General features: G+C 41.1%; 1 protein-coding gene across 3 annotated transcripts in view; it reads left to right on the forward strand.

Moving 5' to 3' along the window:
• Window positions 1–22,943, forward strand: part of CACHD1 (cache domain containing 1) — a 145,097-nt gene that overhangs the window by 33,541 nt on the left and 88,613 nt on the right. For all 3 annotated transcript variants that reach the window (XM_039328941.1, XM_039328942.1, XM_039328943.1), the window contains exon 2: window positions 15,464–15,526. In XM_039328941.1, coding sequence (XP_039184875.1) covers window positions 15,464–15,526 — 63 coding nt within the window. The remainder of the gene's footprint in view (window positions 1–15,463; window positions 15,527–22,943) is intronic.

Consider the following 22,943-nt stretch of genomic DNA (forward strand, 5'->3'; position numbering starts at 1 on the left):
ACTGCACTTCTCTGGACTAAGTGAGGAGGTGAGGAGGAGTATTTTTCTCTGACTGTTCCTATAGTGACCTTTAGTCACTGCCTTGCAGGATCTTCTGTCCAAAGACTCCTGTCTGTCCGGCCATTGTTTGTATAGGCAGAGGAGGGCTCAGCCCCAAACATCTGCATCTGATCTGCGTATCCTGTCCCCCACTCCAGGCACTACCTACTCGGGGTGTCTGGCACAATGGCAGACAATGTCTCGTATTCAGTCACACAGGTCCCTCAATTGTCCCCCCCACAGCAGCAACAAAAACGCAGATCTTCTGAATCTGAGGTGGGGGGGAAGAAGAAAGCTAAAACAAAACACCTTTCTCAGAAGGGACAGTCTAAAACGGCTGAGCGAGAGGCTTTGAGGAGACATTTGGCTTTAGAAAGACAAATTAGCAGGGCACAGAGAACCAATGCCAATGGGACAAATTCGGTTTCCCCTGTCCCAGCGGTGGCACCCAGCACAGACCCTACTGCCGAGGAAGTGCTTAAGACTTGGTCTCCTCCTGGGGAAACTGAACAGTTAGACTCCTCCAACCCCTCCTCACCAGCTTCTTCACCCGACCGCACCCCAGCGCCTCACTCTAACGACAAAGCGCAGGAGGGCATTTGGTCGGCACAATTCCATGCATTCATGCAGGATGCATTCTCCCAGTTCATGGCTTCTAAGGGACAAGTGGCCTTTCACACACCCCGTAAGGGTCGGGCTAGGCCACCCCCTACCAGCACCTCTGAAACTTCCTCTCAACTGGGAGAGGGTGACTCAGTGGACCTCGACATGTCAGACATGCCCCTCTCGGAGGACGAGGAGACGGCACCTGAGCAGGCAACGAGCTCTGGACTCTTTAACCCAGCGCTCCTAAAATCACTCCTGGTAAAGGCTGTTTCCACAGTCAACCTAACATCAGTACAGGATGAGAAGCCCTCAACAAGCAAGGAGGCCAATCCTCTGTTTGCCAAAAAGGTTCCACAAGATAAGTACATCCCATGTGCGGAGGTCTTCATGACCACGCTGGAGGAACAATGGTCCTCACTTGCAAGCCCACCGGCACCAAACAGCGCGGAAAGAAAGCTTTTCAACCTATCTCCCTCCTTCTCTAACATGTTAGAGGTTCCCACTGTCGATAACCCATTAATCTCATTATTTTCTACCTCCGCGATTCCAGGAGACATGGCGGAGGTCTTGAGGCCTGAGGAGAAGAAATTTGAACACTCACTCCGGCGTTCCCATATGGCTGCAGCCTGGGCGGCCAGAGCAGCCACTTCCTCATCTTTCTTCGCGAGGGCCAGCATCATGTGGCTGAGGGAACTGCAAGGCACGGTGCCTCCAGACCAGGTCAGAATACACCAAACATTGGCCAAGCTCCTCGCGGCCTCGCAATTTGTCTCAGACGCTTCACTGTACGCAACAAAGTATGCGGCTAGATCCATTGCGGCCACAGTGGCCTCACGTAGGCTACTATGGCTCAAAAATTGGAAGACAGACCTGAGGTCCAAATGGCGTCTTTCGACGTCCAAATACAGTGGAGTAGACCTATTTGGTTCCATTCTGGACCCACATGTCAGCGAAGGCAGAGACAAGAAAAAAATCCTAGTACACCCATCAAAGAAGTTAGACAGGAGAGGCAGTCAGGACTTCCGGAGACAGGGTTCCCGCCCAGGAAGCCCCTGGGAATGGAGGCAGCCCTTTCGATCAGGGCAATCCTGGGACTGGCCCAGAGGCTCACGATCCTTCTACCCCAGACAGGATCGAACCCAGGATCGCCAGAGCCCGGGAGCCAGGGGCCAGTTCCAGTCCAGACGCCCATATAGGGGAGCGGGAGGCAGATCCTTTAAACGCACCAAGTGACGCCAAACAGGATACTCCCATTGGGGGTCGGTTAGGAAATTTCATCAGGGTCTGGGAGCAGACCACGACCGACTCCTGGGTCCTGGAAACGATCAGACATGGCCTGACCTTAGACTTCTGCTCTCCCCCACCAAACCGGTTCATCAGATGTCCCATCTCCAGAAGAGCACACAAGACGAGGCTGATAACTTCGGCTATAGTCCACCTCCTGTCAATTCAGGCCATAGAGAAGGTACCAAAGGAGGAGGAGGGAAGAGGATTTTACTCTATCCTCTTCGTCATCCCAAAGACATCAGGAGGGTGGAGAGCAATCTTGGACCTGAAGGGCCTGAACTATTTCATAAAGTACAGGAGGTTCAAGATGCACTCCTTAAAGTCCATACTAGCCAGCGTCAGGGAAGACGATCTACTATCCTCAATAGATCTCACAGAGGCGTACCTACACATCCCCATCCACCCCAGCTACCGGAAATTCCTCAGATTTACCTACGCGGGGCGACATTACCAATACAGGGCATTACCCTTCGGACTGTCGTCAGCACCAAGGGTATTCACAAAGATCTTAGCTGTACTAGCGGCCCATCTCAGGTTGATTCCGGTTCGCGTCCAGTTTTATCTGGACGACATCTTGATTCAGTCCAGATCTCGGGAACAAGCAAGGACAGATCTCAAGACCACAATCCGAACCCTACAGGGGCACGGATTTTCGGTCAATCTAAACAAGAGCCACCTCATTCCCTCAAGGAGACTGCAACACCTGGGCGCGGTGATAGACACGTCACAGTGCAGGGTATTCCTTTCCCAGGAGCGACTGATCAGCATATCCAAGCTAATCCACCAAATTCAAAAGATCAGGAGAGTGCCCTTGCTACAACTCTCGAAGCTCCTGGGAAAGATGATATCTTGCATGGGCATCATCCCATGGGCAAGGCTCCACTCGAGGGAGTTGCAGTGGTTCCTCCTACCGTACCAGAGGAGGAACCTCAGCACCTCCAACAGGAGTGTGCTGGTACCAGCACAGGTGATGAAATCACTAAAATGGTGGCTATCCCCCATGACACTCAAGGGGAGCATATTCAGGGAACCGAACAGGGTCACGCTCACGACAGATGCGAGCCTGTTCGGATGGGGAGCCCATCTGGGGACCCAGATAGCACAGGGCCAGTGGGGTCAAAAGGACCTGTCACACAGCATCAACTGGCTAGAGCTCCGGGCCATACACCTGGCCCTCCGTCATTTCTCACACCTAGTAACGAGGAGACACGTCCTCGTGCTTACAGACAATGTAGCAGCCAAGGCACATGTAAACAAGGAGGGAGGAACGAGATCAGTGGAACTAATGAAAGAAGCATTGGTTCTGGCTCGGTGGGCAGAAGCCAATGTGAGTTCCATCAGAGCGGAACACATCTCAGGGGAAACAAACACCCAGGCGGACTCCCTGAGCAGAGCCAAGGTGGACCAGTCGGAATGGCGTCTGGACCCGGCTCTCTTCGAGGAGATCTCCCGGAGGTTCGGACAACCGCACCTAGATCTATTTGCCAACCACAAGAATACACAACTCCCCAGGTTCTTCTCCAGATTCCCGTCCCCGGGATCGGAGGGAACGGATGCTCTCAGGTGCCGGTGGCCGGCGCAACTCCTGTACGCCTTCCCACCGCTGCCACTAATACCGGCAACCATACGCAAGATGATCCTGGAGGGCGCAGAAATGGTCTGCATTGCCCCTCACTGGCCACGGCGCCCGTGGTTTGCCGACCTCGTGGACCTTTCGATATCACCTCCGTGGAGGATTCCCCCGGACAGGGTAAAACTCAGTCAGGGCAAGCTTGTACACCCAGATCCCCAGTGGCTACAACTAGCCGCTTGGCATTTGAGCGGCAAAGCTTAACTAAACAATCTTATTCTGCAGGGGTGATATCGATCATACAGGCATCACGAAGGGCGTCCACCAATAGGATTTACGACGCTACATGGAAGGGATTCTGCAGGTGGTGCGCTTCGCTTCACCTAGACCCGACCGCAGTATCTATCCCCAATATCCTAGACTACCTATTGGAGGGTCTTAATAGGGGCCTGTCAGTCAATACCATCCGCAGACAGATATCGGCCCTCTCAACCGTACTCTCCTGCGACAACTTAACTTCCCTAGCACAACATCCAGCGATTAATGCCTTCTTAAAAGGGGCGTCTAACACAAAGCCCCCAGTCATACACAGGTACCCGTCCTGGAACCTGCCTAGGGTCCTTCTAGCCTTGACATCTGCACCCTTCGAACCTCTTGAAACATGCTCACTCCATCACCTATCACTGAAGGTAGCTTTCCTTGTGGCAATTACTTCGGCAAGGAGAATTTCAGAACTAGCAGCTCTGTCAGTAAGGAAGGATCTGTGTACCTTTTTCAAAGACAGGGTCGTTCTTAGACCAGACCCGACCTTCATCCCGAAGGTAAATAGCACCTTTCACAGATCTCAGGAACTTACGCTTCCTGATTTCTGTCCAAGACCCAAACATAAGCTAGAACACAGATGGCACAAGCTAGACGTACGGAGAGCACTGTGTTTCTACGTGAAACGCACCTCGGCTTTCCGAAAGACTGAAGCATTATTTGTGTCCTTTCAACCATCAACTATGGGAAAGAAGGTATCTTCTTCCACCATAGGCAGGTGGATCAGAGCCTGCATAGCGCAGGCCTACGTCTCACAGGATTTGCCAGCACCCACTCAGGTGACTGCCCACTCAACTCGGAGCGCAGCCACATCTGCGGCGTGGCTAACGCAAGCTCCGGTGGAAGAGATTTGCAGGGCCGCAACCTGGTCCTCACCTTCGGTTTTCATTCGACACTACCGTTTAGACTCCCTAGCAGCAGCAGACGCGGCTTTTGGCAGAAGAGTTCTTCAACAGGTCGTATCTGCTCAGAGTTCGGTAGCCTAGACATTCCCTCCCAGGGGGACATGAGGGCTTTGGTATGTCCCATCCATTTGGACTCTACAGTCATCCTGCTGGAGAAGGGGCGTTGTCTTACCTGAACGCCTTTTCTCAGCAGGATGATGTAGAGTCCAAGCCCACCCAGAGGATAGGTCTAGGCAGGGATATAATAAAGATATAATAAAGAGCTGCAAGGTTAATTCCAACAAAGTTTCTCGCCTAAGTCAAAACTGGGGTCACGCCCAAAGGAAGGGGTGTGGCCGAAGTTTTTACCCAGTCTGCCAGGCAGGAAGGCCGTCATAGAACCCATCCATTCATTCATTTGGACTCTACATCATCCTGCTGAGAAAAGGCGTTCAGGTAAGACAACGCCCCTTTCATTTGACATCAGCCTTCCAAGTTCATATTATTTATATAATAGATAGATAAATGAGAACAATTAAATGGCTTTTTCTGATGGGCTTTTTAAAAGATATGTGCTTCTTGATCTTGCTAATCATTGTTAGAACAACACAGGAAGCATCATACACGTTAGATGGTAGTGAGTTTTTTGGGTTTGTTTTTTTTTTGCCAGAGTATGAAGTTACACAGACCATACTGTAATATTTCATTCAGCAGACAGCTGTGTACTGTATGTGCTCTCATATGATAGATTGTCCTAGAGAGTAGAGAAATCACCAGAAAGGAGACAGACTCTCTTGGCATGAACAGAGTTCTGAGATATTTGTGGTAAGATGGGCGACCAATAAATTTAATAAACAAACAAACAAACAAATAATAAAAACATAAAAAATAAAATGCAACTTGTGATGAAGTATGGGAGCTGATTAACATTTGAGGAACAGAAGAAAACGGGGTTATTTTCAAGTCATGTTTGTGTTGCTGCAACAAATAAAGTTAGTGTTACTATTTCATGCTAGTTGGATCAGAATGTTGGTATGAAGAAGCAGAAGAGAAAGAATACAGAGAGTCCTTGGATTACATCTATTTTTTTCAGAGACCATATGAAGTTATGATGGTGACGAATGAATCATAGTCACGACTGATCCTTAATGTTCTGTCCATTGCAACATCTTCGCAGTCATGTGATCATAGTTTGGGCACTTGGCAATTCTGCTGGCTCTTATCATCTTTTCCCCTTAAGTGTCATCCAGCAATAATCATTGTTTAATAAAATTAAACTTCCCCCTTCCACTCACCCAAGAAACTGTTAACTCTTGTTCCTTTTTCCTAAAACATGTTTACTGTCAAGCTTAATCCAGATAGTTGCTCAAATTTACCTGGCAGGTAGACATTCAAGGACACAGCTTCCTGATATGTGTGTATTTAAAATGTGTGTAAGACATAAACATTATTAATCATTTTCTCCTATGTGTTTAATTTAAATGGAGTAAGAATTTGTTTCTCAATGGGAGGGATGGATTGACATTTTTATGTTGCAACAACCTTGTCTGTTCTCAGACTCTGACTTTCATCATTCTACCTCTCAGAGCTGATCCACCTTATGATTATAATTTTCATTTATATATTTATTTCTAAGAAAAATGTTTGCCTTTTTCCTATCTCCTTCCCATCCCTAATTCTTTTGTGTTGTGTCCTAGGTATCTGAGAGCAATGGAATATCTTACTGGTTTTTATAAGACTCTTGGAAACTGGGGTGGGGAAGGGTTAAAGGCTTAAAAATAAATACATTGATAGTTGAAAAATAGAATTCAGCATAGATTTCAGGGTGCTAGCTATCATTGAATAGACAGAAGTTGGTACAGACTCAACTGTATTATTCAGCCATCATAGTCTGCAACATGACATAATGACATTATTTATGTGAAAATAGCTATTTTCCTTCAGAAATGAATTTGTCTCTTTCATTTAAATAATTTGATTTAGTTTCGATTTTCTTTGACATTATGTTTGGACTTTGGTGGTTTAACTAACTTTTTCATCTTACGTGACTCTGTTCTTAGTCTCTGCTGAGAATATAAGGATCTTTTTGGAGAATTATTACTGTTCTGTTGTAGTGTATAATAAATATATGTTTTTCATTCTCTACTCCCAGTCTTAACATGATGACAAATAATAGTGCATCTGGGGGAAGGGTGCCCCCATCTGTTTTATATTTTGAGATTGCATAACATCAGCTTTAGTTCTCTGAAAGATTGCCATGTACATTGTCAAGACTATAACATTTGTCAAATTACATATACTAAATGCTGAATTGTTTTAGCATATGGAACTAATTTTCTTGCTCTCTCCTTCTTTTGGCTTTAAAAAAGTACCTTGATGACATATTTGGTACATTTCCAGCTCTTCTTTATTGAGGGAAAATAAGAGTTTCCAAGAGGTTATGTCTAGAAATACAGTTCCTCTGATGGGACTTCCTTCTGATTTTTATAGTCTAGAAATCTTTCATTACAGTATTAGTTTACCTTGGAGCAATTATTCTCTTTGTCCCATTGGCTTTTATAAATATTTATTTTTGTTAGAATTGGGCCTCGACAGCTCAAATTCTTGGATAGTAGGGCCAACAGAGCAAGTTTTATGAATATGCTTTATCTATTGTAGTGACAATTTGATTTCCTCTTAGTTTTCACAGTCCTGTAGCTAACATTTTGGTTTGTTTATATACAGTATTTACGTACTATTGGGCTCAGAAAATGGTTTACATTGTAAAGATCAGTAAAAATACAAATCTACCATAAAATATGAAATGCACTGGTCACCATCCATCACCCAAAGTCCCTCCAGAATATCATTGTCTCTAATCATTGCCAGAAGACCAACGAGTGCACCGACCTTATCTCCAGAATATAAGTAACCCTTAATTTATGACCAGTTGCTTAAGCAACTGCTTGAAGTTACCATAGTCCTACTAGGGGGCTACTTATGACCCAGATTCAAAATTCTGGTATTTGTCCCAACTTCCGTCATGGGGCACTGGAGAGAACTAAAGATTTTAGTTAAAGGAGAAAAATACACAAGCCTCGTTAAAAGCTAATTAACTGAGTCTCATAAAATGATACAAAACAATTATAACATTGAAAATATTGAAGGACATTTTTGAAAAGTGGAACTAGAAGTTAGTATCAACACTGACAATAGCAGTGTTTTTTTTCCTATGGATATACTATGTCCAAAAGGTTATGGAAAAAATGCCAGGTGAGGAACAAGTTTTATTGGACCAGACAAAAGATAGCATTGAAAGTGGATCTAAAATGACAGGCTATGAGAATGACATGGAAAAGAATGTCTTACTAAAGAAAAGACAAAAGAAAAGAAACACACACACACATACACAAAACAGATTATATTTTCAAACTCTACAAGGAAACACAAATAATAAATCAAGGGAATTACCTGAATAATTTTTTTTACATTGGATTTACAAATGAAGCTTGTTAAAGTTTGAAAAATCTTGTGAGAAGGGAGAAATAAAAAATGAAAAGAAATGAAGTTCTACAATATTATTTGAATAGACTAAAGATTAAAATTGTTAGAAATAGAAGGAAGGTATATAAAATTGGTTTATTTGATTAAAGTTAAAATAAGATATGTTGTTACTTCTGGAAACTCTTAATGGACTTTCTTCTAAGACTAAAATTGAAAAGCTGATGCTTTATAAATTTGCCTGCAGAAAAGGGATGGAATATAAGATGAAGGGATTGCTGCTGTAAAACTAAGAGCCAGAGAAAAAATACAAAAATTGTTTTATAATTGATTTGAAGATTGGAAGTCACTTCTTTTATAGATTGCTCTTTCTTTAATGCATTTTTACTTTTCTTTCTTTTTAATTGTTTAATGTTCTTTTTCTTCCTTAGTTTGTATTACTATTTTCAATAAAATATTTAATAAATTAGATTAGGTAGGTAGGCAGGCAGGCAGATAGATAGATAGATAGATAGATAGATAGATAGATAGATAGATAGATAGATAGATATAGTAGATCATTCTTTCTCAACAATTTTCCCAAGAAAGGGAAAGCTGGAGATAGGATAATATTTATTATATTCAAAGATGTTTAATAAGTATATCAGCAGTAAGGGAATTATGTTCATTCTATCTTTATTCCTGGAGATTTCCCAAAATGCTAACTTTATTTCATAATTTTTGAAAAATTGATGGCTGAATATACTGTATTTCATAAACAAACTTGTGTCAGATATCATAATATGCCTTCTTTGCTGCTTCTTGCAGTGCTAGCTTTCTTCTTATTTGTATATTAAATTATTTTCTATGATAGTTTTTCTTAACTATATTCAAAGTATTCAAAGTATGACAGTAAGCGGATGCAGAACTTTCCTGTCCCTGCCATATTTGTCAAGTTTGTCTAAGTATGAATTTGGTCATGGAAGGTTTTGGAAAGTCTAAGAATAACCTTGCTTCATCACTTAATGCCTGTTGCATAACAATAATTTGATTCTGCCTTTTCTCGGGTCAATAAGACCGCGTCATTTGAACTTCTTCCTTAATAAAGGACAGTTTTATCATTTTTAAATATAAAGCTCAAGTAAAAGGCTAGCTTTGTACTATAGGTGGAAATCATAACGTTAGTTGGGACTATTTCCTTTGTTTCTTTTGATGTCCAAAGATTCAGTTAGAAAAGAAAATGATTTTTTTCATCAAAATGATACCCTTTAATATCTTTTCTTCTGATGTTAAATTATGTTCATAACTTAATGGGGTGAGGTAGACAATATTTGTAGTGTCAGTAACTGATCAGAGGTTTTAATGAAGCTGTAGAATGAGAGGACACTTGACTGTTGCTCATTTAAAATAGTTGTATTTTATGTTTTTAATCCCTTTAAGCTCACTGAAACCTGAAAACTCAAGAAGATTTAGTGGTGCCCTCTTCAAGGGTGGCCGTGAAATCAAGAGTTCAAATTTCTAAAATTCCTGAAATCCCCAAGAGGGAAAGAAATCAGGGAAAGTGACAATCATCAGCTCAGTGGAACAAATATAAGATTATTTCACAGCAAATTGTGTTTTCTGTTCTGAATAATGGCTGAAAGACTGCTGGGAAAAATTGTCTTGCCAATCTGCTTTTTATATCTTCATTTGATTTGATGTTTTATATATATATATATATATATATATATATATATATATATATATATATATATATATATATATATATAAAACTTGCTTCCTTGTCCTGAGTACAAAGTGGAGGTCGGAGCTGGAGAACTTAATCAAGACAATCTATAGAAAAGAACAAAATCTTTACAGAAATTTGATCCATGTCCATTTCCCTACTAAATATTCTTTTCCACTGATTTTCCATCCCATACTTCTTTAATTTTCATTATCAGTTCTATCTTGATATTTTAATTGTGCTTTTAATAATGATGTACATTGTGTTTTCATCTGTTGGCAGAACTCACTTTGTATTTCTGAACAAGAACATGTGTTCATTCCAAACGAGGAAAATTAGAAAATCTATTTTGCAGTAATGTTTTCTTTAAACTTAATTTTAAACGTCAGACTTTATAGACAGAAGATATATTTTTATTACCGTACTTTCTGGCATATAAGACGACTTTTGAAAGTGTTGAAATCAGTGCCGAAGTTGGAGGTCGTCTTATACGCCGAGTCGTCTTATAGGCCGGAAATAACGGTAGTTTCCAGTGTATAAGACGACTTTCTAGGCATGCAACTTGGCACCAAAGACAGGGGTCGTCTTATACACTGGGTCGCCTTATATGGCGGAATATACAGTATATAGAATTAAATACTAGATAGGCTTAAGATATGTTTTTTCATATACGCCTGCAAACTCACTGAATAGAAGAAAGGACATGATTTAACTAAGACGTGCATTGCATGAACAGTATCAGTATGTGTTTTCCCATAAGATAGAATATAAGTGTTTATGCTGTTTAGAAGAGAATATTTCTAGCTCAGAGTTGAACTACGAACAGTACTGATGATGTCACCTAGTTTGGCAATGAAATGTTTGCAAGAAAACAGCCAAGCTCTGAGAGCACCAAAGATCCCACAGTTTATGCTATTTGTTTGATAATTATAAATAATTCAAATTAATTGTACTTAATAAAACATGTACAACCTATTTTGGATAATAAATCTCAGAAGTTGTATTTTTCCTTTCTGATTTACTTGTTTGTTTATGCTAAAAGAATTTAAAGATTTTGGTAAGTTTATATCAGGGGTAGTCAACCTTGGCTCTTTTATGAATCATGGACTTCAACTCCCAGAATTCCTGAGCCAGCACAGCTGGCTCAGGAATTCTGGGAGTTGAAGTCCACAAGTCATAAAAGAGCCAAGGTTGACTACCCCTGGTTTACATGCTTGTTTTAGAACTGGTTCATCTAGAACAGTGGTTCTCAACCTTTCTAATGCCGCGACCCCATAATACAGTTCCCCATGTTGTGGTGACCCCCAACCACTTATACATTACTGGGTGCCAGGGGCGTGGCCAAAGAAAAGGGGGAAAATGGCAGACAGCCTTGTTTGGCGACCCCCGTAAAATGTTCATTTGACAAATGGGGTCCCGACCCACAGGTTGAGAACCACTGATCTAGAATAATGCTTTCATGATATGGAATGATAAAGAATAAAAATAAATTCGTGTCTACATCTTTAGGATCGAAAATGAAGTGGAAGAATAATTACTTATTTCATAGTGAATAAGCATTTCTGCATTTCAAAAACTCTTAGGAAAAACAAGATTTGAAAGAAGTATCTTGTTATTCAATGTATATATGAGTTTTAATATATATGTATTATCTTTAGATTTGGCCATTGGCCTTAGATTTAGTCAATCCATTAACATGAAAGAGGTTACAAACAGAACAGACAGCAGATAACCAAGCCTTCCTATATTTGCATTTCCCATAGGGAAGAAGAAAATGAATTAGCTGTTTGGAGCAATATATGAGGTCTTGTCTGTCCTTCCCCCCCAAGAATCAAAGGCATTGCTCTTTTCTTGGTTTGTAAACAACCAATCTCTTTTTAAGTTGTTGTCAAAGGCTCTTAATAGGCATGGATTGAAGGGCAAGTGTTTGCACTCCCCTTTTGGCCTAGATCAGTGGTGGCAAACCTATGGCATGCGTGCCAGAGGCGGCACCCAGAGCCTTCTCTGTGGGCACGCATACCGTCGCCCTAGCCCTGCCACCCCCCGTGGCCCCCTCACCAGCAGCCCCCCCAGAGGAGAGTCGCCCCAGGAGCAGTCTGTGCAGAGCAGAGCAGCCAAGGACATGGCAGCTGGGCAGCGAGGACAAGACTCTGCCCTCGTGCCCCATCGTGTGCAGATGCTGCTGCAGGGCGCGGACAGAGGGCATGGCCACCATGACGCTACTGGGCTGCCTGGGCGATCTGCTGTGGCAGACCGTGGAGGCGGTGGGTGGCCCTGCAGACAGGAGAGGCGAGGCGGGGCAGGAGCGAGGCAGTTTTTGGGCACTCGGTCTCTAAAAGATTTGCTATCACTGGCTGTCTGGACCCTAAGGTACCTCCTAGATGGGATGAGGCTCTGATAGCAAGAACATTTGGGCTTCTATACCAACCCATAGTGCTTTATAGCAGTGCTTTTCAACCTTTTCACTGATTGTTCCACTTTTAGGATTAGGCAATATTCGAGTACTACCAGTTGCTTAGCAAGGTGTTCAAAAACTTCATGACCCCCCCCAAAAAGAAAGAAAAAAAGTGATGGTACTCCTCGACTTACAACAGTTTGCTTAATGACTGTTCAAAGTTATAACGGCCCTGAAAAAAGTGACTTATGATCATTTTTCATGTTTATGACTGTTGCATCATCCCTAGGGTCATGTGATTTACATTCAGATGCTTGGCAACTGATTCATATTTATGATGAACACAATGTCCCAGGGTCATGTGATCCCCTTTTGCAACCTTCTGACAAGCAAAGTCAAGGGAAAACCAGATTCACTTAAGGACAATGTTATTAATGTAACAACTGCAGTGATTCACTTAACAAATGTGGGAAGAAAAGTCATAAAATGGGACGAAACTCATTTACCAAATTCCTCACTTAGCAACATAAATTTTGGGCTCAATTGTGGTTGTAGGTTGAGGACTATCCGTACACTCACTCACCACAACTTTTAATGGGAAACTTGTGCTTATTTCTCTGACATTAATCTTTGCACTGTTCCATCCTCTTCTCTCCTTCTGGTTGACTCAAAGAAGCCTCTCCTCTTCTTTGTCTTTCTTATTCCGTTCCCTTGTTTTTCTCCATCAGTTTTTTTCTCTCCCTTTCCCTCCAAATACTCCTTTTATATCCTCTCCTTTCTCCCCTTCTTCCTCCTTTTCTCTTCGGTGTAGCTGATGCCTTTTCCTCAAGACTGCATGCTGCTTCCGGAAGCGCCAATCAGCTGGAGCCCTGCAGCAATCCTGGGTGCTCAACAGAGTCCCGGCAACACCATAGCTCCAGCTGACTCTTCCCACAGGCCTGTGCAGTGTTGCTGCCGCTTCAGCTCATCCCCTGCTACACTTTTACACTTTTAAAATACTTTTTTCTTTTTACAGTGCTTTTCAACCTGTCCTATGCATATCACCTGCCAGGTGCCGAAGTACCACCAGTGGTACGCGTACCACGGGTTGAGAAGCACTGCTTTATAGCCAGTTTACAATGTAGAACAGTGTTTCTCAATCTTTTCTTCACCATGGACCCACTTTACATAACTTTTGTGGCCATGGAACATGGCCACGGACCCCCAAAACTTAACTCAAAATTTAAATTATAACATTTCTTCAAGCCTTCACAGACCCTTTATGACATCGCAGGCCCTCAGGGATACACGGACCACAGGTTGAGAACCACTGATGTAAAGGATCATTTTATTGATCTGGGAGTGATGGAAGGCTGAGTCAATCTTGAGCCCTGTCAGGATCAAACTCCAGGCTGTGGGCGGAGTTTGCCTGCAATACTGCACTTTAAACAGTGTGCCACCTGGGCTTCTCCTAATCCCCACCAATTAAATTCAGGTGGGACAAAAGGAGGTTGAAGGTTCCCCAGCAGTTTCTTTCTATCCACACAGCTTCTCATCTGCATCTTCTTTTGGATCCCAGGTTGGTTGAAGGCATGCGGCAAAGAAGGGACAAGAGCATAAGGACAACTTTCTCCTCGCCTTTACAGTGCTATTTGAATACTCCTGAGAACATAACTCAGAGTTAAATTAGGAAGTTTCTGGTTCAAGGATATGCTTGAATAGTGAGCAATTTCTTATCTCTATCTTATTGGTTTGGTCTAAAAAAGAAGATGGTGTCTTTCTTTTATTCTAGTGAAATATAAATAAAGATATAATGATTAATATAAGCCAGTGGTGGCGAACCTATGGCACGCGTGCCAGAGGCGGCACTCAGAGCCTTCTCTGTGGGCATGTGCGCCGTCGCTCCAACCCTGCCTCCTCCTGCGACCCCCTCACCAGCAACCTCCCCGGAGGAGAGTCACTCCCGCGCATGGCCCACGCAAAGCAGCACAGCCAAGAACATGGTAGTCGGGCAGTGGAGACAAGACCCCGCCCCTGCACCCCGTTGTGTGCAGATGATGCTGCGAAGCGCAGGCAGAGGGCGTGGCCACCAGGGCGCTGCTGGGCCACCAGAGTGATCTGTGGCGGATCGTGGAGGAGGTGGGTGGCCCTGCAGGGGGCGGTTTTGGGGCACTCGGTCTCTAAAAGGTTTGCCATCACTGATATAAGCTATTGGATAGTTCCAACTTCAAGTCCCCATTCACCCTGAGTCCAATTTACCTTTCAGATATGGGGGTTTAAAAGGAGGGAAGACTACAAATGCCATCCTTGACCTCCCAGAGGAATAATTTAATAATTGTTTTTAAATTTTTAGTTTATATTCCTTATATGGTACTGATCTAGAGAAAAAAGGAAAAGCGTGAAAGGAATTGAATTGGTTAAAACAAATGCACAGCAATATGAAAGTGGTAATCAATGCAATAACTGCATTGTTCCTTGCTTAAAACTTAGGTGATGCATTATCTCTGTGGCGGAACTTCATGTGAACATCAGCACTGGGAGAAGAAAGTATAAGCCTATCCTTTCCCATCATGGCAAATATCCAGTGGTGGGATTCAGCCAGTTCACACCAGTTCGGCAGGACCCGTGGCTAATTTTTTGTTGCCCAGACCCAGAATGGACTTCCAGAAGCGGCATCCACATATTTGAATCCTACCACTGCAAATATCCATAGGGGCCTTTACTTTATATCAAATAAAAGCAATTTAGAAGTCTAGACTGGTTCCTAATGAATTGAGATTAACAGGGAAGAAAACCTGAAAGCAAAGAGATTGGAAGAGGGAAGGCATTTTTAAAAAGCTGCATTCAATTAAATGTATCTGTAAACAATTAATATACTTGGGCAAAACCAGATTTCAGATGTAAAGCATAGCTTTTTAAAATTTGTACCATTTGGACGCAATAACAGGCACTCTGGATGCAATATCCTAGTCTTTTTCCACAAAAAACACAAACATGTTTAATTTAATTAAGGAAGCATATGTGTGTCTAAATGAAACTGGTGTGGTTTTTCATTCTCTATTATGATAATTCTTTTAAACTTTAATCTTTTGCCTTATGATACCCATATTCAGTCCAGCTGCTTTTTATTCTGAATATGTTAAAACCATGATTATTGTGCCTTGATGTCTAAGTGGTCTTTCTTAATTTTGTTGCAGCGGATATTCAACTCCTTTGTGTACACAGAAAAAATCTCAAACGGAGAAAGTGAAGTTCAACAGGTAGGAAAGTGTTACTTAACCACCTATTACAATAATAATATACTAATTTTTTTTCTTAATGTTCTCTCCAAGGTCTATACATTCAGTAGGGGTTTTTTCCCCCTTGTTTTGTTTGCTTTTTTTACTTCATTGTGTTAAATTGCTAACTTATAAATGTTTCTGTTGAAAATTGAATATATTCTTGCATTAGAAAATGCTGATGGATTCACGAAAGTGTTAGATTGAAAAAATTTTTTCTTCACTGAATAGCAATGATGGTTGTAAAACATTTCATTTTGATGCTGGTTATAGTGCTTTCAGAGTAGTTCAGAGTTCTCCAGTAAAGTTTTTCTCCATCAAGAAAAGAGCATTCAAACCCCCTGAAGTGTAAATAAGACCAAGCCAAACAAAGACAGTTCATCTGGAAACACTTTCCCTTTCTTCTGCCTGTGGGGGGAAAGTGGATCAAAGAATGCAAGAATGGGGAGGGCCACATGAGCCCACAGAGAAGGACTGTTTGGAAACCAAAAGTCTGCAGAAGAAACAAACAAACAAACAAAAAACCAAAGAAGCAACTGTCTTAATTGTCTCCAGTCAATGTCAGATGATGGTAACATGGTCCTTTGGGCTATGCTGATTAGGATAAACATGGAAATATCTTGGGATTTTGCTTTCTGAGACAGATGCCACCTCTTCTGTAAGTTGTGTAACATATAGGACATATGCTATGCATTCATATACACTCATTGGATATGGAGAATACCACTGCTGGGCGTGCTTAAGTGTCAAAGTTTGCTCTACAAACATTGCTTCTCCTGAGCCGCTTATTATGTATATAGATTGGCAGTGGAGTTTGACATTGAAGGACACATGTTTGGTATTATTAATTTTCCATTAGACACATCCTCAAAGGTTTCTCTGTAACTTTGTTAAAAGCAAATTCAGCTGGGTTACAGCCACACAAAAAAAGAATCCAAAAAGTTTTTTTAGAAGGCATAACAAAAGAGATTTATCTTCACATCCTGTTGAGGAGCAATGGAAACATTTTAGACATGTAACTGATAATTTAAATTGTTTATTGTAAAGCTTTTAATATAATTATGTTAGCAAGTGTACTTTTTTGCCATTGGTTAAACCCGACTGACCTTACACAAGATAATAAAGGAAACTGTAAAAACAGATTAACCGAGAAAACAGTCTAAAGTGGGCATTCACCTACCTTGCTTTTACCTAGTTTATGGATAGACTTAAGTGTAAACCCCATCAAATCTAGACCTGTGCCAGATTGCTGTAACTGGATAAGATAAGAAAGTACTTGTAATCTAGCAAAGCTGGAGTATACCAAATTGAGGAAGATTAGAGGTTTGAGAGTAAATGACTACTATTTCTCTTTTTTAAAAAGATTTTTTTATTGTTAGCAAAGGGAAAGAAAAGCCTAATTTGATAGTGGTAGTGAAATAAAACAAAGAAACAAGTAAGAAGCATAAATAAAAACACTAAAGGATAACTTTCTAGTGACACATTCTCCCTTTCCCTTCTCTTCCATCCATTTCTCACAACTGTTGATTACAACCTGGACATTTATATATTGAACATTGAAGATAATTGCTTTTAAGGCCTTTCGTCTATTATTTTTTTATTGGTCTCGTAACTTTTTCCTTAAAAGCCTTGTGCGTGTAGATGAGTTTAGGAGAGCTTGGATGGGAGTGATGCAACCATTCTGGCCTCCCTGGCTCTTAGGAGCTGTCAGTGCCATTGACCATGGTGTTCTTCTGGACCAGCTTTGGTGGTTGGGAGTGGGAGGCACTTTATGTGGTGGTTCTACTTTCTACTTTCTGGTTACAGTCAGTGTTGGTAGAGAAGGAGAGGTCAATGAAGGATGTGCCTCAGCGCTTCAGTATTTTGACTCGCCTCTTTAATACCTACATGAAATTGCTGGAGGAAATAATCTGATGGCATGGGGTGCAGTATCATTAGAATGCTGATGATATTCAGTTATTCATTTTCACCACTAGATGGACAGATTAATGCTATTGCAGTCTGGCTGAGTGCGCATAAGGTCTCGGGCTGGATGGAATGACTTTGACTCAATCCTGGCAACTCTGGCAAGTCAGACTGGCTCTGGGTTTTCGGTTCCTCCAACCTGGGTGATATTTCATTTTTTACTCTGACAGCTTTGCACAGATCTGACTTACGTGCCAGTTGTGCCCATTCCTGCAACATGCTGTACATTGGGCTGCCTTTGAAGATTACCTGGAAGTTACAACTGGTCAAAATGCATGGATAGTGATGTGTGTCCCCAGATTTACCCACATTACACATCACTTGCACAAGTTGCACTGGCTCACGGTTTCTTTCTGGGTGCAATTCATGCTTAACTTTAAAACTGTAAAACATGGGACCAGCTTATCTGCAGGACCTCCCTCTCCTTAAGGATATGTGCCCATTTTCTCAGATGAAAAACAGGCTGGACATGCTCCTAGTCTCCTTTTTTCTATGGTGCCATCTTATGGAATCTATGCCCTTTCCATGTCAGCCACTGCCCTATGGATCACCCTATCCCCTGATATTTGGCAGCAACCCCCCCTCCCCCCACTCTTTTAACCTTTCAAAAAGCACTTAAGATCTGGCTTTTCTTGCAAGCACAAGGTGAGGGTGAGATGGATGAGATGAAACTTGTGGTCTGCATGTGAAAGTTTAGCTATGGCACTAGGATTTTTTGTTTATTTGGTTAGTTAGTTTTAGTATAAGTGGTTTTAATACATTTTTAATTGCAAACAGATACTAGCTGTTTACGGGTATTCCGGCATCTAAGTTTGGCTTGCTGTGTAATGTGTAGCAGGGGTCTCCCATCTTTCTTACTCCATAGACTGGCAATGATGGCAGCAGGGGGAAGGAGGTGGTTTCGGGCGCACAACTCAATCCTGTGCATGCACAAATGAAGCTTCTTCACACACTTGCCCTCAGATTGCACAGATTGATACCTTTTCATGGCACGGGAGTTGGAGACCCCTGATATATATAGGATTAAAAGGAACCATTCCTGCATAGATTTGGGTTAGACCTCTGTAATAGGTATATACTCTCAATTTTGCCATTACTACATTTATCTTAGTCTGGTTAACCAATCTAATATTGTTGGCAAGATTCCTCTTTTCCAGTGTTGTACAAAATTTGGTCTTGCAGCTGCCAGTATGTAGTAATTGTGACATTTTGCATTTATTGTTTCTGGAATTATATCTAATAAAAATGTGGTTTCAGCTCGAATTTTATTTTTAAGACTTCCTATTTGATGTATTTTTGAGTACTTTTGAATTTTTTTATATAACCACTGTATATGATTAAATGTTCCTTCTTGGTCAGGACATTGCTTGGATGTTTTCAATATTTGATATGTGATTTTTCTAATTTGCTAATAAGTGATGGAGTTACATTTATAAAATATTTTGGATCAATTTCACCTTCAAATATTTCAGTAGGTACCAATGCTACTGCATTCTGGACAATTGTAGTTTCCAAATGATTTTCAAGTCCCAGTTAGAGAGTTTTGCAACACCCTAACAAAGAAATGGTTAAGGCATAAGTGGTTGCAAGCAGGGTCTCCCAATCCAGGATGGGGCACAATTAACACATTAAATGGAGTGATGTAAACATTTGTACCCATGCGCAAATGATATTCAAGCTCTTGATGAGCTGCTACAAATAGTTCAGGGAGATGAAACAGACATTGCAATTCTGGAGCACTGTGGAGGAAAACCAGAGGCAAATTTGGTCAAATCAAGAATGATCTCACATTTGCACCTACACTACAAGGACAGAAAAATTTTGTGTGTATGTGCATGTGTATATATACACACACACATACATTATTACTAATTTCGTTAAAAATACGAATCCTGGGTATAGTCATATTATAAGAGCAAACAAACATGAACACCAGGAAAAATATAAAACTAGAAATATTTATTCTAATGCCAAGCATTAATTAACATCAAGAACATAATCCACACGCAGCCCAATCAAGTAGGACCGATGATGAGGTCCAGGAGCCATGTGCACAAATTGACTAGCACTATAAAGGAGACTCCCATTGACTGGTTTTAAGCCCTGATGATGTCGGCAGTTGGCCGACAAAAGCTTGGCATTAGAATAAATATTTCTAGTTTTATATTTTTCCTGGTGTTCGTGTTTGTTTGCTCTTATAACATACATACATATATACACATACATATACACACATACAAACACACACACACACACACACACACACACACACACACACACACTTCTTGCATTAGAGTTCTGGGACATATTCTCCATGTAGGAAGGTCAATTCTGAAGTCCGTAAAATAGAATTGGAGTTAATCATTATAACTAATAAGGATATTATACTTTCTGATCAACAAATTGATGAAGCCACAAAATGGTTTAGGGCACGGGTGAGAACTCGCCACATCACATGACATGTTGCTGGAGCTGGGGTGGGCACGGCCTCTGCATGATGCAACCGGCCCACAGGCCAGCAGTTTGACACCCCTGGTTTAGGGGAATAATGTACAAACCAGAATATTACATTGCTGCTTAGCAATTATAACATCATCCCTGAAGATGATGCATCAGATTGCTACTATTATACTACCAATCTGTTGAAAGCACCAGTTGTTGTATGAAGACAGTTCTTTTGCAAACAGGGAACTGACAGGAATTCCTTCTTAAACAAGCTAATGTCAAATATTGCTAATAAGTGAGCCCATGCATCACTCTAGGTTATGGCGTAATTGTACCATGATTTATTGCATAACATACAATAGTAAAGTTCACATAATACTCTAAGCCAACATCAAATAAATCAGATATGTGCAGTATTGAGCCTAAAATAGAATCAGAGCATTAGAAGAGACGACAAGAGCCTGGGGGAAAAATCATTTTTTTTTGCCAGGGAAAATGACAATACCTCCCAGAGAAAGCAACTTAGTGTAATCCTAATAAGTTTGCATGGCAGAAAGGTAGCTAGGAAAATATGAACAGAACCTCAGAAGTTTGAAGCTTGCCTCAGGGAATACAGTTCTTTTTATATGGCAGATTGTCTTCTGTCAGTAGAAAAAAAATTAATAAAAACACTTCTTGCTTAGTATAGATTGGAATAGCCTGCTGTGATTGACTTATCTTGGAGACAAACAAATGCTTAAACTCTCATAATAGTTATTCCATCTAAGTAATGCAAATGTAGACATTTAAAAGGCTAATAATGTAGGAGCCTTCCAAAGGATGCATTTCTCTGACATGTTTACAAACAGGGATAGCAAGATGAGAATTCCTTAATCTAAAACAATTATGTTCAGCCTTTATTCTTTTTACTGCATAATCTTTGATCCAGGAATTATTTGTATTAAGAGAATAGAAAGGATGGGGCATATTCTTGATTTTTGCATATTGTGCATATTCTTGATTTTAAAAGACCCATGTATCATATTCTAGACCAGGGATAGGCAACCTTGGCTCTTTTATGACTCATGGACTTCAACTCCCAGAATTCCTGAGCCAGCTATTCCTATGCTGGCTCAGGAATTCTGGGAGTTGAAGTCCATGAGTCATAAAAGAGCCAAGGTTGCCTACCCTTGTTCTAGACTAAACCAAAGTATCATCATTAGTCTTTAGCTATACAGCACAATGTAATGAAAAAAACAGTAATTGAGACAGCTTGGTCTAGGAGTTAGGATATCAGGCTAGAAGCCAGAAGGCTGTGGATTCTGGTCCCTTAGACACAAAGCCAGTTGGGTAATCTTGGGCCAGTCACTCTTTCTCAGTGCAAAGAAGGAGGGAATGGCAAACCACTTCCAAAACCTTTGCCAAGAAAACTTCAAGGACCTGTCCAGGGAGTTGTGAGAAGTCAACACGGACACACACACACACACATACACACACACACACACACAGACACACACACACACACACACACACAGCCAATAACATTGGGTCAAAGATCACCACAGAATCTTTTGATGAGAGATTTTAAGAGCTATTATGAGCTTTTTAATACAATGTACCATGTTTTCTTTCTGTTTGTTGCACCAAACATCCCCTGGTCATTTTGCTGTTGCAAGATCTTGACTTGTTTGCCTGATCTGCAGATAGTTAAAGGGCTTTGTTTTCTTCTTGGCTTGCTTGGTCCTGGATGAGAATTACAAATGATTGGCATAATGGACTTCCAGCACAGCAGAGGCAAAAGAATTAAACACCATGGATTTGGGACTGCAAAGAATGTTTCCAGGCAACAGGATTAAAGAATGTACCAAGACAACCTTAAAATAATATCTAAACAGCCTAAGAAAAAGCTAATATAGATAATTAATATAGACATAAAAGTAGTAATCTAACTTAACATTTTCATGTTTATTTCAAGAATCTGAATTATGTTCAGGATATAAAATTGCAACAGGTTTTTATCTTTCAGAAAATCTGAAATGATCTGGAAATTGTATCAATGAATTTAACTAGCAGTTAAGCGAGTTTGTCCTTTCCTCTTTAGCTTTAAAAAGTCCACACATCTTAAAATTGCTGACATTTAGAAACTGTACTAATTAATTCTTACAAGTAAACCTATTAAATTGATTTTTTACTATATGCTGATCTATACACATTTGATCTGATACTCCTATAGCAGAACATATGTTCCTTTTATTGCATTGTTATATTGTTTTCTGCTTTGTCAATTTGCTGATTCACCTGCATGCATTTCCTTCTCGCCTTAGACTGCCAGTGAGTGGTTATATCCAAACCCATAGAATAAATAAATCTAGTGGTCACTCACCTAATTATAAAGCATCTTGAGATACATTGACTGTCCTATGTGGGACTGAAAATTGTAGTCAAGATAACCATCCGTTTATTGGGAGCATGTCACATTTGTGTATATGTGTGAATTTGTGAGAATTTTGTGTGAAATTGAGAGTTAAAAGGAATTATTGTTGAAGTGGCTATAAAACTTAGTGTGTTTGGAAATATTCTGATCCTTCCAGAGACTGTTTCATTGGCTTTCTTTGAAGAATAATGCCTTTCATTTTGTGGGTGGTCTGCACACTGTTTAAAATCATATGCGTTAAATTATACAAGGGATTTTAGAAGAAGAGACTCATTTGGAAGTGTTTGCTGGTAAAGCCTCCAATAGGTATTACTTACACCACCTCCCTAGATGCATACATTAACTCTTAACTAGATATAAATAAATGTCTAAACATTCTCCAGCAGGATGGCTGTAGAGTCCAAATGAATGAATGAATGAATGAATGGATGGGTTCTATGACGGCCTTCCTGCCTGGCAGACTGGGTAAAAACTTCGGCCACACCCCTTCCTTTGGGCGTGACCCCAGTTTTGACTTAGGCGAGAAACTTTGTTGGAATTAACCTTGCAGCTCTTTATTATATCTTTATTATAACC

Source organism: Crotalus tigris, unplaced genomic scaffold, assembly GCF_016545835.1.
Source record: "Crotalus tigris isolate CLP2741 ecotype Arizona unplaced genomic scaffold, ASM1654583v1 scf7180000024385.1074895, whole genome shotgun sequence".
In the NCBI taxonomy this organism is placed as follows: domain Eukaryota; kingdom Metazoa; phylum Chordata; class Lepidosauria; order Squamata; family Viperidae; genus Crotalus; species Crotalus tigris.